Source organism: Equus przewalskii, chromosome X, assembly GCF_037783145.1.
Source record: "Equus przewalskii isolate Varuska chromosome X, EquPr2, whole genome shotgun sequence".
Classification (NCBI taxonomy): Eukaryota; Metazoa; Chordata; class Mammalia; order Perissodactyla; family Equidae; genus Equus; species Equus przewalskii.
This window is the reverse complement of record NC_091863.1, coordinates 54,849,966-54,867,284: the sequence shown is the minus strand read 5'-3', so window position 1 is coordinate 54,867,284 and position 17,319 is coordinate 54,849,966. Positions and strand designations below refer to the sequence as shown.

At 43.2% G+C, this 17,319-nt stretch overlaps 1 protein-coding gene across 3 annotated transcripts in view; it reads left to right on the top strand.

Annotated features, from left to right (window-relative positions):
• Positions 1-836: 836 nt before the first annotated feature.
• SNX12 (sorting nexin 12) overlaps positions 837-17,319 on the top strand; it is a 95,382-nt gene continuing 78,899 nt past the window's right edge. For 2 of the 3 annotated variants that reach the window (XM_070606114.1, XM_070606113.1), the window contains exons 1-4: positions 847-1,138; positions 5,978-6,073; positions 6,643-6,767; positions 7,173-7,263. In XM_070606114.1, the coding sequence (XP_070462215.1) occupies positions 974-1,138; positions 5,978-6,073; positions 6,643-6,767; positions 7,173-7,263 (477 nt within the window). In that variant the 5' untranslated portion in view covers positions 847-973. Of the gene's footprint in view, positions 1,139-5,977; positions 6,074-6,642; positions 6,768-7,172; positions 7,264-8,893; positions 9,049-17,319 lie in introns of those variants that run through there. The other variant, XM_070606115.1, reaches the window with a different exon arrangement.

Here is a 17,319-nt window from a genome sequence, read left to right as displayed (position 1 = left end):
GCCATGTCCACACCCAGGATCCGAACCGGCGAACCCTGGGCCGCCGAGAAGAGGAACGTGCGAAGTTAACTGCTGCGCCACCGGGCCGGCCCCAACACATATTTCTATAGATATTCTCATGTAGACTCGTATTCTGTCTCCATTGTGGGCTGCAAGCAACCTCAGAGCAGTGCCAACTATGGACCTCTGCAGAGTAGCGATAGAAGGTATGAAATAAATGCCTTCAATTTGTTGAGAAATGTATTATTTGAGTACACCTGGAGTTAGCTTTTATGTGGCAACAAGTGGAAGATGAAGATATGCCCATATTTTCCTGAAAGGTGAGAATGAGAAATCATCTTTGTTTATCCCATCCTGACTGCTTTCCTGGCACCGTAGATAACGCTCAGCGAGCGCTCAACTGCGTGTAGAATGAATTGAAACTATCAGGGGCACAAGCGGCGGGGCTGCGTTCTAGGTTTTTGGTACTCTTGTTGGAACCCCACTCTCCAGAGACCACCCTCCTCCTATTTTCGCGCAGAACTCTGACTTATTCAGGTCACAGGGCTGTGGCCTATCACTGTAGGATCCTAGTTTGCGGGGCAGTGCCCACTGCTGATTGAGACCCGGTACAAGACCGTTTCTTGGGTTGAGGAGCAGCGATGGGCGGATACCGCCTGGAGGGCGTCCCAGGACATTGGGTGGTACGTACTAGAGATGCAGGTTCCGGGGCGGCTACAAACACCGCCCGGAAGACTGAATGACGCGTCCTCTGCACAGGACACACAACCGCCAGCTGGGCTGCAATTCAGGGCGCCGGGCCCTGGTCCGGGGCAACGTGCGCGTGCGTGCGTGCGTGCGTGGGCGCGCGTGCGCGGCGCCGCTGTCTGTGGGTTGGCTGGTTACTTTGCAAGCGGGAGGGGCCGTGCGCGCTCCTCCCTCCGGCCTCTGTCCCCCACCCCCCTTCCCTGGTCCCAGTCTCTCCTTCGGAAAGATGTCGGACACGGCGGTAGCTGACACTCGGCGCCTTAACTCGAAGCCGCAGGACCTGACCGACGCTTATGGGCCGCCAAGTAACTTCCTGGAGATCGACATCTTTAATCCACAGACGGTGGGCGTGGGCCGCGCGCGCTTCACCACCTATGAGGTTCGCATGCGGGTGAGTCACGGGGTGAGGGAGACAGCTGAGGGAGGACCGGGCGGCTGGGCGGGGGGGTAGGGAGGCGGGGGGGGGGCGGGAGCGGGCTGGGGGGAGGCTGCCATAGGGACGACTAACGGTGGAGAAGACGCTTGGAGGGGTCATTTGGGGCTTAGTAGAGCTTAATAGATTTGGAGAGAGGTCTGCAGACTCGGTTGTGGCCCGAGGGTACAGAAAACTCCTGAGGGGGACACCGGACCGGGGTGAGGGAAAACAAGTGCTCGTGAGCAAGAAGTGAAGCATGGCTGGATGGGGTGGGGAGGATGGAGAAGATCAGAGTGAGGAATCAAGGAAATAGAAATCACGACTGTGTCGACAGGAGGAGGGAAGGGAGCGTGGAAGAGGGCTGGGGGGTGGAAAGCCAAGGCGCTATATCACTGGGTCCCCTAACTAAACTAGGTTGTGGGAAGTCAATCTGAAGAGGGAGGGCAGGAAGGCCCGGCTTCTTCCTAGTGAGGTCTCCCTGGGATGATGGAGTTGAGCAAAGCCTGGATTCAAGGGAGGATAGACCCCCGAAAAGGGAGGCAGTGGGCTTGGTGGAGCGGAAGTAAGAAAAGGAGTCTCCTTGAGACTGAGTGCTTCCCAGATTTGTGTAGAATTAGCATCTGAAGGAGAGAAGTGTTTTATGCTTAACTTTTCTCAGGTACCACCACGTGCTGTGTCTCACTGTGAACCCTGGCCTTGCACTGGGATTGGTGGATTGTCAGTCGCTGCTCTCCTCTTGTGCTGATCCTTTAGATTTAAAGTATCCAGAATGTTTATTTCAATATCTATTGGCTCTCAATTCTGTCCTAGATTAACCTTCTGGATTCAGACCCTGGTCTGTAGTTACTTTAATATGTGATATTTCAGGGCTGCCCCAGGAGTGGCTTCTTCCATTGTGCACTGCAGGGGACTTTATTCTCTAGTTCCTGGTCCACAATGCAAGGATGGAATATGCAGATAGACTACTCAGTTTGCAGGTTATTTTGCCCAGTTGAAATGGTTATAGGCAAAAAAGTTTGATAACCATTTTCTAATTTTTCTTATGTTTTCTTCTCAGACTAGAGGGCCAGAGTATTCTCTATGGACAGCATGCTACTCAAACAGCATTTGAAGACCTAAAAGAGTGTATGTGCTTTCATTTTTGAATGAATGAATGAACTGAATGAGAGTGTGCTCTCCTACCTGGGCTTTGAAATCTGGTTGAGAAATGATGATCTCCAAATTCCAAGTTAGGCAAAGTCCAAACTCAAGAAAGAAAAGCGAATAGTGAAAAATGAGGAAAACTTGTCTATGTAAGAACTATTTGAAATCATCTCTTTGGGGAAGAATGGAAGTTAGATCTCTCAAAATACGATAAAAGCTGGAAACTGTTCATGGTAGAGAAGTTACCTGGGGAAGCCTGGGCATACGTTGTTCAGTATAAGGACTCTCTGCTGTGGGGTTTTGGAGACATTGTATTGATGCATTACCCAAGAGCCTTAGGGCTTATGAATGAGATAGCTCTCTACTGCAGGCATTCTAATGACAACAGGAACTGTTCACCCAGTGCCTATTATGTGTCAGGCACCGAACTAGGTTTTAGTTGTTAAATCCTTAAAAAAACACTATTTTACAGATAGGAAACTGAGGAGGAATGCAGTTTAAGTAACTTGCCCATGTACACGTAAATAATAAGTGGCTGGGCTGGCATTTGAACCCAGGTCTATCTGACCCCAAAGCCCATCATACTCTTTCTGCTACACTTTAGTCTCTTTGGCAACGCTTAAAGTTGCAAAACTTTAGTGTGCAAAGTTTTTCTACCCACTAAGCTTTTCATCAGTCTTTTCCACAATATCTGATTGTGTAGTGATGATAGGGTTGATGGCAGTTTGTAGTTCTGTGAGTTTGACTTAATTTGTGTAGTTTATGTTAATTTGTATGGCTATATAGGCTTTTAATATTTGATTGAATTCTGTTTTGGGGAAAAATTGGTGAAATGATTTGGTTTTAAATTGCTATTTTAAGTGATTGATTGTTGTAGGCATTATAGGGAGCATGAGACTCAGAGAATGGGCTTTGAGAGTTAGGTATTGGGTATGGCAGAAGCAGATAGCCCTGACTTTTTTTCTTTGTATAATAGCTAAATATTTCTGAAGCTGTTCTCTTTCGTTTTGCTCAGGAAAGAATTTCCCCCCTCCCACCTCCTCAAGAAATGAGGAGTCTGGAGAGGTGTCCTGGTGACTTCACATAATGCAGATGGAAGTTTTCAAATGTCAGTTGTCCTGTGGACTTGAACTGTGCTTCTTTCTCTCCTTTCCCTTGACTTTGTGTTAATCAGAGCCAGAGGGCTCTCTATATCCTGTACTACACAGTCCTGTCTTCCTCATGTGATTTGTAGGTTGAAGCTGGGAGACTATCCTAGTCTGTAGTAGCCCCTTCCTTAGATGGCTAGGTGCTGAGATGAAAGGCTATTATTGTCACCGTTCTGTCAGGGTAGGGAAAGAACAGCATTTTTGTGAGTCAAAGAAGGAAGTCCACAAAATGGCAGTGGGTGGTGTCTCTGTGTCTTGGAAGAATCTACTCAGCATTTTTTTCTTTTCTTTGGCCCTTCTGTTGGCTTCTGTAAAAACCTACTAGTTAAGGTTCTACTGTTTGGGGATCAGAATATTTGTAATGAACTGTGGTGGAAGCCTGGAATCACATGATACTGAAGGACTTTTTTTCTTGTGGGATTATTTTTCCCCCAGCTTTATTCACATATGGTTGATGTATAACATCACGTAAGTGTAAGTTTAAGGTGTACAATGTGATGATTTGATACATGTATATATTTCTTGCAGCATTCTGAGAATGTTCTCTATAATGGTTTATTTTGAATAGTTAATACTCGCACATGGTACAAAATTCAAAAGGTACAAAAGGTGTAAAAACTAAGTCTCCCTCCCTCTGCCCTCCAGAGGTTCCCCTTTCTGAAGAAACCACTGTTTCCAGTTTCTTATTCTTCTAAAGAATAGGTAATAAAATATTACTTGGCATGTACGTCTCTCACTCCACTTCAACCCGTTGACGTTCCTTGGACCTCGATCCTGGGTAGAGTTGTAACTAATGTAAGTTGGCCAGTTATTGGGCTTTTGATGGCCTACACCTAGAAGTGGATCCTGAAAAGACAATTTCCAGTCTTGAAGACTATAAAGTATGTTGTAGTGTGTGCTGTGGGAAGCTATAGCATGGCTCCAGGATGCTCTTTTCCTGCCCTGAGGCAGTTGTGGAGAAAGGAGAGAAGCTAGTTCCTTTTATTTCCATCTGCTGATCTGAATTGGCTGGTGGGAAATATAGTCAGTATTAATACATGCAGCTGGCTATTTCTATTTAGAACTTGTAGACAGGAGTGAGGATCAAGGCTTTTTGTTTCTCTGGTATTTGCATTGCCATTAGAGCCTTGGGAAAATTCTCAATGATTAAGATGTGGAAATAAGCTGATTTATATCCGGAACAAGCTATGGTAAGCCAACGTAATGTAATTGCTATTTCTGCTGCACTTTCTAAATAAGGAGAGGGTAAACAGATACATAGGGCCTCTAGAATCAACTGAGTATTTATTGAGTAACTTGTGTAGACCGCATTTAGGGAGATGCAGAAGTAGTTGTAGCTCCTGATTTCAGTGAATTTACAATTTAGTTAGGTAGCAAGACTAAGCATGATGTATAAAACAATAGCGTGTCAGGCAGTACTAAAATATAAGTGTCATAGGTGTTCAGAGCAGAGGAAGACCAATAAAAATCAAGCTGGTTTTGTCAGGAAAGATTTCCTGGATGAAGCGGGACTTGTAGAATGGAGAGGATTTAGACAGGAAAAGCAGAGAAAGGCATACCTTGGAGGTGCTTATCTCTTGTTCTTTACTGGGAACTGAAATTCACTTTTCAGTTGAAAATGTAATACATGCACATGATAAATTCAAATTGCACAATGAAAAATGTGACCCTCCTACCCATTCCAGTTACCTAGTCTTTTTCTCCAAAGTCAGTCACTATTACCAGTATCTTTTCATAAATATTTTATTCATAAATATAAATATACACACATACACATATCCCTTTTTAAAATACAAAAAGAGGCAAGCTGTATATACCGTTCTGGATCTTGATTGTAATACTTACTATCTTTCCGTCCTGGCACATATATATGTTTCCCGTTCTTTTCTTAGTTGTACAGTATTCTAATGAATAGGTGTACCATAATTTACTTAACCAATTACTGATTGATAGATATTTGTTATTATTGCAAATGATAAAATGCAGTGAAAACCCTTGTACATACATATTTACATGCAACTTCAAGTCTATTTGTAGGATAAATGCTAAGCAGCAAGGGACTTCTAATCACCAACTGTGACAAGGCTGGATGTGGTAAGGATTGGTATTCACCCAGTGGTGTTTTGAAAGAATTTTAGAAGCATGGTCCATCAGAGCTATTTCTTTTTTTTTTTTTTTTTTTTTGAGGAAGATTAGCCCTGAGCTAACTACTGCCAGTCCTCCTCTTTTTGCTGAGGAAGACTGGCCCTGAGCTAACATCCATGCCCGTCTTCCTCTCTTTTATACATGGGACGCCTACCACAGCATGGCTTGCCGAGTGGTGCCATGTCTGCACCCGGGATCCGAACTGGCGAACCCCGGGCCGCCGAGAATTGCAACATGCGAACTTAACCGCTGTGCCACAGGGCCGACCTTCATCGGAGCTATTTCTTCACTGGGACCTGTCCAAGTAGTTCTGACAGGTGGCCACCACAGGCTGAACCTTACTTACCATCTCTCTTCTCTTATCCTTCCTTCCCTGTAGACAAACCTACCTATCTTCAAGCTGAAGGAGTCCTGTGTACGACGGCGCTACAGTGATTTTGAGTGGCTAAAAAATGAGCTGGAGCGAGACAGTAAGGTATGGCATCGTTCCTTGTGTGGCAGCCTTGGAGGAGGAGATACACATAGACTGAGAATGCATAAAATCACAGTCTATAAAATCTTGGAGGTAGTGGAGAGGGTGAACACACTCTATCTACCAAATCCCAATATATTGCATCTGGGTGATACCCTTTGAAACCTGAAAGTGGTGAGTTTAGGACAAATTGTAAAGAAAAAGCATTACTTAACTAGTGGCTAGTAAACTCATTCAGCTTAACTCCTGTAAGTGCTAAAAATGGAAAGTACAGTGTTAGGAAAGGCCTAGCTAAATTCTTGGATGGTAGTGGATTGTTAAAGAAAGGGAGGACTATTTGGAGTTTATTTCTTTTCTTTTGAGATAGTAAACCTGTCCTCCTACAAAAGCAGGGTTGGATTAATTTTTGGCCTGAGCCATCCCCACTGTTCTTATGGTCTCAGTTCTTGCAAGTTGCTGACTGTGAGGTAGGATGGACCCTACGCCTAACAGGAAATGAGGTATATAGTACTTGGCATCTCATTCCCTCTCCTTCCTCTCCTGTGTGGCTGATATTTTGTGTCTGCCTGCAGATTGTGGTACCCCCACTGCCTGGGAAAGCCTTGAAGCGGCAGCTCCCTTTTCGAGGAGATGAAGGGATCTTTGAGGAGTCCTTCATTGAAGAGAGGAGGCAGGGCCTCGAACAGTTTATTAACAAGTAAGCCAAGTTCCTGGGGGCTCCTCTTGGCAACTTTTGCCATCATAGTCTTTCTCTATGTTTCGTCTATCTCCCCTTTTGTAATGGGTAATATGATGTGGTGCCAATTGTGTGGTGGACTGACTGGATAGTAAAACTCCATTCCTTTGAGCAGAATTCTGATCCTGTACCTCGGGGCCTGAGAAAGCACTGGATGTTGGACATGTCTAGGGATTTCCCCCTCCCTACCTCTCTATCCTCCTTCCCCTCTACAATATTAGGGTTGAAGTGGTGCCCTGCTGCTGTTCTCTACTTGCTTAAACCTCAGGGCTGACCTTGCCCTTCCTCCCCTGTCCACACCCCCATCTCTCTGCGAATTCTCTCTAATCCCAAATACTACTGATAACCATCTCGGTCTCTTTACAGAATTGCTGGGCATCCGCTGGCTCAGAATGAACGCTGCCTACACATGTTCCTGCAGGAGGAGGCAATTGACAGGAACTACGTCCCCGGGAAGGTGCGCCAGTAGGAGCCCCTCTCACCACTTGCCCTCTACTTTCCTGCTGAAATGACGTTGGTTTTTACACTAAGCCTCTTTCTCTCTTTGATCTGAAGTTGGCTACCCATCCCCTGGCCTGATAGACTGTCTGGCATTGTGTTCCTTGGTACTTGACTATACCGTGGGCACTCTGCTAGGATCCTCTTCTCTGAGGAGAGGTGGGCAACCACAGGCAGATGCCCTTTGCTTGGGGTTGGGGGGTGGGTGGGAGGATTAGAGTAGAAGGCAATTTCTTGGGCATTTACCCATGCCAGAAGGCTAACCTTGGGGTCGGGGGGCGGGTCTCGTGCTGGTGAGGCACTTGAATACATACTGATGCTGCAAGTCCAGGGGATTTTTCTTACACTTAGGTTTAACCAGGAATGCCGAGCAGGGAAAAACCTGCCTTTCCTACCTGCATGAATTTTTTCCTTTTGGGGAAGGTGATAGAGACCCAAAAGCTCTCCTTGTTTTCTCTAGGCCTGCTCCCAGTTTTCTCCAGATTCTTTTGTTGCTTTCTCTCTCCTTTCTTGCTTTTGATGGCAGTAATCCTCCTAGAGTATAAGCAGTCTGTTATGTGGAGCAAGGTGTGTGGGTTTTCTGGGCCCATCATCATAGCTGCTTCAGAGTCAGAAGAAAGCCGTAGGACAGTAGGGAGCTCCTGTTGCCTAGCCCCTCTCCTTTGTGGCTCCCTGCTCTGGCTGGCTGTTCTTGCTCACCAGCAGGTGAGTTAGTATGGACCAGCAGTTCTCCCTCCCCAAGCCCTTGCTGCTTTATGGGTTAGCTTTGCAGGTTTGGTGGCTTGAGGGGTGGGGGGAACTCACTACTGCCAGGTAACTCCCTGAAGGGTGGGCGTGGATCATTTTCTAGGTACCTCCCGGTGGTAGGGAAGGGAATGACCACTCTCTTCCTTCCATTCTCCTTTCCCCCATCCTGTTTAGTGCTGCCACAGGGCAGAAGTGCATGAACAAACCACACAGTCTCTGACTTCTGCTAAGCACTTTGAACTGTTGAATGGGGCTCAGGCAAGAGTTGTCACTGCCCTTCCCAGCTTGGTCACAGGGTTATTGAACTGCCTGCACTTGTTTCCCATGGACCTCCAGCCTTCTCTCCAGAAGTTGAGCTAGGGATAGCAGCTGGATATGGATTTCCCAAATCTTAGAGTCTGAAGCAGCTTCTTGAGGCTGGCAACTTTCCTGGGCTTCTCTCTGGGAGGTAGTGGTTTGTTTGCTGGGCCCCGATATCTATCCCAAGTGGTGGGATGGGAGCAAGTTAACTCTGGTTTCAGGTCAAGAGTGGGGGTTCTTTGCTTAGACTCCTTATCACGGAAGGATTGGAGTTCTCTATACAGGGTCTTGGGGAGAAGGACGACTGATTCTGAGAAGACCCTGATCGGAGAGATTAGGATTAGATTTTGACCTGGGATTTGGAGTCCATCTAAACGTTGAAGTTCCCTGAGACAGATCAGCTCTCCAGCTGCCAAGCCTTTGCCGGGGCTGAGCAGCCCCTAGAGAGAGGCTCTGCTCCCTTTCCTCCCTCCCCAATGTTGGTATTGTTGCTGCCTTTTTGATTTGTATCCTCTGTTATTGACTTTTTTTTTTTTTTTAAGATTCCTTCTTTCATTGTGCACAAGTGCTGAGAGCCTGAGGCCCCATTTCTGCTGTGTATATATCCTGACTCGGGGCTTTTATTCAGCAAACTATTCATTCTTCTGTCAGACAATGTCATATTCAACTCTGTTCATATTAAACCACTGTGAAGCAAGCCTCTGTTTTCCTGCTTAAGTTGTAAATTTAGTATTTCTCAGTGTCTAGGATATTCTGGGTATTGTGTAGAAATCATACCACGTGGTCAATGTCCTGAGGTGATAAGTAAGCTTTGCATTTAAGTTTTAAAAAAAAGCAGAATCCTAGCTGCCTGTAGTGATATTTACCTATCCTTCTTGCAACTCGCAATTGACTTTGTCACAAAGGTAATGCATCTGCTTGTAGGAAGTATCCATAGGGCTCAGTACCTGTGGTTTGGGTCAGATTTAGCAGATTTGGTTTTTAAGCTTGTGGGTTTGTGCTAATTTGGGCAGGATATATTTACAGCATGTGTGTGTGTATGTATGTATATGCATATACTATATGTGTACATAAACGTGTGTGCATGTGCTTAATCCTCCAACACACCCACACACCACCTACAAACACTGTTTCTTTCATGGGCTTTTTACCTCAATTGAGACTTCTTTTTTTCTTTCAAATAGATTTGATGCAGGCAGAAAGGTGAGTGAACTCTGAGAACTTTTGATGGGTGGATATTTTCATCTGACCAAGGTGTTCTGAAATGGCTTCCTACACAAAGTGGGTTTTGGGAAAAGTTTGAAATGAGAGGAGGTAGGAGTCTTGTCATTTGGGAAGTCAAAGCTAGTTTTAGTCATGTAACTGAGCATGGAAAGAAGGTATAGAAAGTGATGTGGTCAAAACATTATGAATTAAGGTGACTTAACATTGATGTTTGGTTCTAAGTAGAAGAGTGGGGGCTGAATTAAGGAAGTTAAGAGGTTTTGGTAGTTCAGGAATTAGATGACTAAAGTTATCTGAGGGGGTAGGGAAGAATAGATGTTTCTGTGAGATAAGAGAGGATGAATAACGAGAGAAATGCAGTCTTCAGAGGCAGCAGTGTTAGACAATGAATTAGAGAATAACTAGAACAAGCAGCTATAAAATAAAATATTAAAATTTTGGACAGATGACATTCATTTAACAAGTACTAGTTAATAGCTTTCTGTGTGCCCAACTTTATGATAAAAGCTGGGCTGGGGATGGGGTGGGGTGGTCATGGTACAAATAGACTATGATTGCATTCTCTTTCTTTATAGACCTTACACTTCTTATACTTTAGTTCAGATGTCTGTACAGGACAAGAAAATGCTAGAGACAAAATAAGAGGTCCCGGCACATCTAGCTGGTTATCCAGTCTTTTTTTTTTTTTTTAATAGCAGGTTAGGTAAATTCCCCTTCTTTGGAGTCAAATGGGCCATTTTAGCACAGTAAGTGGATCCCGAAAGAACCCCAATCCAAGCCCTCTTACCCATCAACACTGAGAAGAAGCATACTGTTATGAGGAATTCAAGTTTGTGCATGCATCTAGGTGTTTACTATTAATTAATCACTTTATCCATAGCACAGAAGCGGCTCAGCCTTACACTGGACATGGGGGATAGAGGCTAACAAAAAATTTTGAACACAGTAGCTGGACCCGAAAGAAGTCTGAATCTTCACATTCCAAAGATGCCTTATCTCCCCTTTGACCCATTCTTTGAGATGTGGTGTTGAGCTAGTAAAGGATGGGAGAGGTGGACAGCATTCAGGCTTCTCTGGAGTTTTTGTTTGATGAGATTGCCTAGGTGAAACACTTGTATCTTCAAATATATGCTGTAATAATTTAAATAAAATTACTTTCTGCTGTGGAAATGCAGACCAGCTGCTCACTGAAATGGGTATTTCTTCATATCCTTGAGGACCGTTGAGTCACCCCTGATCATCTCTTCTTAGACACAATAACAGTTCTGAGTTTTCCTCACTTGGCTCATTTTTTAACCCTTTTATCTTTATTATTCTGAAATCTCTCAAAGGTCCTCACATGTCTCTAAGACATAGAGTCTAAGACTAGACACCACTGTAATTATAGCCTGAAGGTTAGATGGTTGTTAGTCCACTTATATATCATAGTTTTAAGTTTAATTTTAAAATATGAACACTTTGTGACTAATTTAGCTTGTGGTTCTCTGCCACTCTCTGATTACCCACCACCCCTCATTCCTCTTATCTTTCTTTTTTTTTTTTTTCACCTTGCTTGTACAAAAAAATGATTATTCCCTGTTGTAATTTTGTTTTCTCTCTCCTCTGCCTGTCTGTCTGCCTATCTATCTATCTATCTGTCTGTCTGTCTGTCTGTCTGTCTATCTGTCTATGCTTTGAGAACAGAAAACTCATTCCTTACAAACTCGGGTAATTATTAATATTATAAAAGGATTCTTTAAATCTCTACAGCCTTCCTTTAAATAGGTTCTTCCTATGGTGGTTTTAAGTGTTTGTATATAGATCATCAACTACTTGATAGAGAGAAACTGAAGGTAAAGGATTAAGAGGCACTGCCAATTGAAGATCAACCAGAAATTGGATAAAACAGTAGTTCTTAACAGTAAAATACAGTTGGATTCACAGAAATTTATGCATTACTTTTCAAGAAAATGTTATATTATTATACCAATAATGTTTTTTGTCCAAATACAGTCAACTTTTGATCATCTGTGCTAATGGAGGGATATACATTTTTATTTTGTTAATGCATTTTTCTAAAGTTTAAATGTAGGGGTGTCTAATATTCATGAGACTTAAAAATATTTCCTAATATGTCATCGGAATGAAGACTCAGGAAGATCTGAAAGTAGAAAGAGTACTAAGCCTAGAAGAGAAACCTAGGTTCTGGAGCTGGCTATGCTATCAGCTGGCTGTAGCACCTTAGGCAAATTGCTTCACCACTCTGGGCCTGTTTTCTCAACTATAAAATGAGGGGATTTGACTGAGGTATCTTGAATCTCTAATTTTTCTGATTTCCAACCTTTGCCAAGGAGTTGAGTAAACCCTGGAGGTGATGCCACCAAAAAGGTGAAAGCACGGTTTTTCCCATATGATGGAGTTTGCTGTATTGTAGTTAGTTTTCTCTTCCAGAAATGAATGACTCTTCACTTACCCTGATTAGGTTTTGTTTGCCCACATCCTATTGTATCAAGTCATGAGTACCCCACTGAAATTCAATGGTGATTTGATTTACAGTTGCCCTAATTTTACCCCAGGTCTTCTAGCTGAAAATTTTAAATGAAATACCTATATGGAATTATTCGTATTTAAAATATATAAATTATAATTTTGTTGATTGTTCTGATGACGAAAGTGCCTATTTTGTTAAAATGTTTCATTGTGGTGATAAAAATTCAAAAGTAATGCTAGTTGACAAAATTCAAACAAAATATAAATGTGTCAAGAGGGAAAGATTTCTCCTTATTCCCTCTCCCTACTCCCATTCTCCAAGAATAACTTAATCTGGTGTCTTCCCAGACCTTTTCCTATGCACAAATATATGTATATAACTGCATGCATATATGCATACATAAATATACATATGTTCATACACACGGATACATGTATGAATACCCACACACTTGTATATAGTCATTTTAAAAACAAACTGGTCTGTTATATGTACTATTTTGAACGGAATTTTTTCACTTTGCAATGTGTTGTGGACTTCCTCTCATTAGTACATGGAAATTTACCTCATTTTAAAAAATGGCGGCATAACATTTCATAGTATGGTTGTATCACAATTTAATGATTCACCTATTGATGGCAGTTTGTCTCCAATCATTCACTGTTACAAATAATGCTATATAAAACCTTGCTCATGTATTTAAGTATTTCTGTGGGATAGATTTTGAGAGAAGGAATTGCTGGATCAAAGGATGTGTACATTTTACATTTTGGTAGGTACTACTAAGGTGCCTTCTTAGTGTGGTTTAGGCTCCCACTTACAGCAAATGAGAATTTCTGTTTCCTCTCCAAAAGTGGAAAAATCCCTGTTTCCCCACAAAAAGTTTCTTTGCCAAAAGAGGAAAACTATTAAACAACTGATAATTATTCAAACTACTTGTTGAAAATGGTATTTCTTAGTTTTAATTTGCATTTTCTGGAACACTTAGTTGTGGTGATACCACTATCAGGTTTTAAAAAATTTCCCTGCACATTTCATTTTAGTTGTTCTACAAGTAGTATTTATTGCTGCTAATTGAGCAACCCTACCACTCCTCACTGTAGATAAACCAACACTCTTAATTGAAGGCCCTGAATGGAGGCCGGGCCCCTGTGGTGTAGTGGTTAAGTTCGCCTGCTCAGCTTCAGCAGCCCAGGGTCCGTATCCCGGGTGCTGACCTAGCACCTCTCATCAAGCTGCGCTGTGGTGGCATCCTACGTAAAGCAGAGGAAGATTGGTACAGATGTTAGCCCAGTGACAGTCTTCCTCAAGCAAAAAGAGGACAGTTGGTAACAGATGTTAGCTCAGGGCAAATCTTCCTCACACACACACAAACATAAAGGCCCTGAATGTTCCTAGACTTCTTCCTACCTGACTTTGGGGGAAAGTGAAGCAATCAGCCTGGTGGCAAAGCAACATTATCTGACCTCAGGGCCAACCTCCTTGGAAACTGGGGGAAATATTACTTCGCCTCGTGGGCCACCATCCCTCCAGCTTGGACCTCCTTTTTGGTTATATCTCTCAAATCCAAACCTTAGATTCCAGGCAGGACAGACAAGGACAGGCACCTAGATCGAGATGGTGACTGAACTAGGAGGCTGAATCACCAGCCCTCGGCTCTTCTGGTTGGCTGTCCACGTGTCAGTCAGAAATGAGCAAGCTTTTAGTTGGTCTTACGCGATGGGAAGCACATACCCTCTCCTGATTGGCCTCTTAATCGAGGCGTGGGCCATAGGGAGACCTGCTGGTTGGCTGGAATGGAAAACCAATGGAAACGCTGTGGCGCTGCTTTCGAAAGCGAAGCCTGCCCCACGGCCACTGGAAGAGGCGGCAGGTTGCTTCGGAGCTTGTGCGCTGTATTTGGTAACTGCGCCCTCCCGCAACCTAGCTGCCCTCTATACCCCCATCCCCGTCACGCTTCTGGTGTCTCAGAGTGTCTCCAGGTGTGCTGTGGCGACTCAGGCTGTAGTCTTCTTGTGTGGCGCTTAGGGAAGCTCTGCCTTAGCCTGCTCGTCTCCTTCCACCACCGCCAGCCTGGAGCTCTGCCTCTGATGTGTCCGCTGAGGTCATGGATCTGGAGCTGGGCAGTGGGGACCGGGAATGGGGCAAGAGTTTGCTGGCATCAGGGCGAGGTTCATGACGGCAGAAGCGGGAGAGGCTGTGCTCTGCGGCTGTGAAGGCCTTTGTATTAAGTCCCGGGAAGGGAGCAGGAGGTGTCTGACCCAGAAAGTTGCGCCGGCCAGGTGGCCACCACCATTTCGGCCAGCCCATCCCCTCTGTCGCCTGGTTTCACCCTTCGTGGCTCTTGCCTAGACTCATCAACTCCAGAACCACTGTGGCAAATACACTGGCCCTCTCAGCCTGCACTCAGAGCGAGTCCTTTCTTTCTCAATGCCAGTGGGCTTGACCTCGTTGGCTTTATTCCTTTTTCCTCATTATCTTTAATTACACTAGTACATTCTCCTTGTAAAACAAAAACAAAAACTCAAAACATTATACATAGATGGGACTAAAGTACCCTTTGGCCATTACCCACAATCCTAGTCCTCTTTTCCCCTTCCCAAAGGGGAAAAAACTGTTAACAGTTTGGTATGTATCCTGGTAGCCTTCCTGGTCTTTTTTTTTTTTTTTTTTTAGAAAATGCATTGTGTTGTGTTTTTATTTCTACAAAAAGTATACCATACTGTACATATCCTGCAGGTTTTTTCATTCAGTGTTTTGGAAACATTTTTATTTCGCCACATCCAGATTTACTCTATTTTTTTTTTAAAAAATGTGGCATAATATCCAATAGTATGGCTATAAAATGGTTTATTAACCATTCTTTTTTTTTTTTTTTTTGAGGGAGATTAGTCCTAAGCTAACATCTGCTGCCAGTCCTCCTCTTTTTGCTGAGGAAGACTGGCCCTGAGCTAACATCCGTGCTCATCTTCCTCTACTTTATATGTGGGACGCCCACCACAGCATGGCGTGCCAAGCATTGTGTAGGTCTGCACCCGGGATCTGAACCGGTGAACCCCGGGCTGCTGAAGTGGAATGTGCAAACTTAACTGCTGTGCCACTGGGCCAGCCCTAACCATTCTTTATTGATAGACTACTAGATTTTTCCCAATGTTTTGCTTTTACAAGCAATACTGCTGTGAACATTTCTGAACATGACTCCTTGTCAGAGTTTCTTTAGGGCAGTGGTTCCCAGACTTTTTGATCTCTCAGAACCCCTTTACACTCCTAAGAGAATTTGTTTATGTGGGTTTATATCTATCACTATTCAATATATGAGAGATTAAAAGTGAGAAATTTTAAAAATATTTATTCATTAAAAATAATAGCAATAAGCCCATTACATGTTAACATAAATGATATTTTTAAATGAAAAATAACTTTTCCAAAGCCAAATTATAATTAATGACAACAGGAATATTGTATTACATTTTTTGCAATTCTCTTTAATAGGCTTAACAGGAGCCAACCCTGATGGCCTGGTGGTTTAAGTTTGGCACTCTTACTGCTTTGGCAGCCCGGGTTCATTTTGGGTGGTGGAACCACACTACTCATTTGTCAGTTGCCATGCTGTGGAGATGGCTCACATAGAAGTACTAGAAGGACTTACGACTAGGATATACAACCATGCAGTGGGGCTTTGGGGAGGAAAAAAAAAGGGGGGGTGATTGGCAATGGATATTAGCTCAGGGCGAATCCTTCCCTGCCAAAAAAAAACCAACAAGAAAACAAAAAAACAAGAGCAGTTAAAAAAAAATAGGCTTAATAGGAGACATCTGGATTCTCATATCTGCTTCTGCATTTTCTCTATTACGATGTTTTGGTTGAAGTATATCACACAGATATGTAATTAGAAAAATGAGGAGGTGTTTTAATAGCCTTTTCAGATAATTGTGGATATTCTTTAATACTACATCAATGCTCAGCAAGTTATAGTTTCTTAAAATTGCTTTTAATGTGGATATTGAAAGCATGTTAATCAACTTTTCTTTCTTTCTTTGTTTTTTTGAGGAAGATTAGCCCTGAGCTAACTACTGCCAATCTTCCTCTTTTTGCTGAGGAAGTCTGGCCCTAAGCTAACATCCATGCCCATCTTCCTCTACTTTATATGTGGGATGCGTACCACAGCATGGCTTTTGCCAAGTGGTGCCATGTCCGCATCCGGGATCCGAACTGGCGAACCCCTGGCCGCCAAGAAGCAGAACATGCACACTTAACCACTGCACCACCAGGCCCGCCCTAATCAACTTTCCATACTTTGTTATATTAAAATCTGTTGGTCTACCTGGTAGTTCAACAGATCTTTTGCCTGTGAATGATTTTATAACACCATACACTGGCAATTTGGAAAATATTGGTTCACTGAGTTATGCAGATCTTTCAAATGCAGACACGGTTCATTATACAGTGTCAATGTCTCATTCATTAATATCACCACTGCTCTCATTTCAAGCGTATGGTGGAGGTGAAAGTTTTCCAAAATGCTAATTTTTGCTTGAAAGCTCAGATTTTATCAATGACACCAGATACTGTCAGTTGTTTTTCTTGAAGTGACAGGTTCACTTGTTCATGTTTGAGAAAATGCCAGCCAAATACCCAAGTCTGAATAGCCATAATTTATCTGTCAGTAATTATTTCAAGAAAAAGGGTGTTCTATGAAAAAAGTGACTAGTTCAGCTCCCAACTCAATCTCACAAGTGCTTTTCCTTGGGTCAACTGTTGTACTTCAGTATGCAACACAAGTGCTTTCTCTGTACTTCCGGTTTTGTTACACAGAATATTAGAAAGCCATCTACTCAAGGATGGAGATTTAATACTTTTTACTGTTTCACCAAGGACGTTCTTAAGTGTGTGGTGGTGAAAAATACAGTGACTGCTAGTACAGTTTAATGCCACTGCCTTGATGAGCACTAAGGCACTAGCAGTTTTACTCAGTCTTGCTTTTTCTTTTCCTCTTACCTTTGCTTTTGCACTATCAGTGCAAATGTCACACAGTAAAAAAGACAAACAATGTCTTAATACTATTATGAAAATAGTTTTGAATCTTATAGACCCCCGAAAGGGTTTTGGGCTCCCCAAAGGATCTATGGACCACATTTTGAGAACATTTGAACATCTGCTCTAGGGCATATACCTAGGAGTGGTATCCTAAACTATGCATTTGTAATCTTAGTAGATACTGCCAAACACCCCTCCAACGTGACTGTACTAGTTTATGCTCCCACCAGCAGGGTG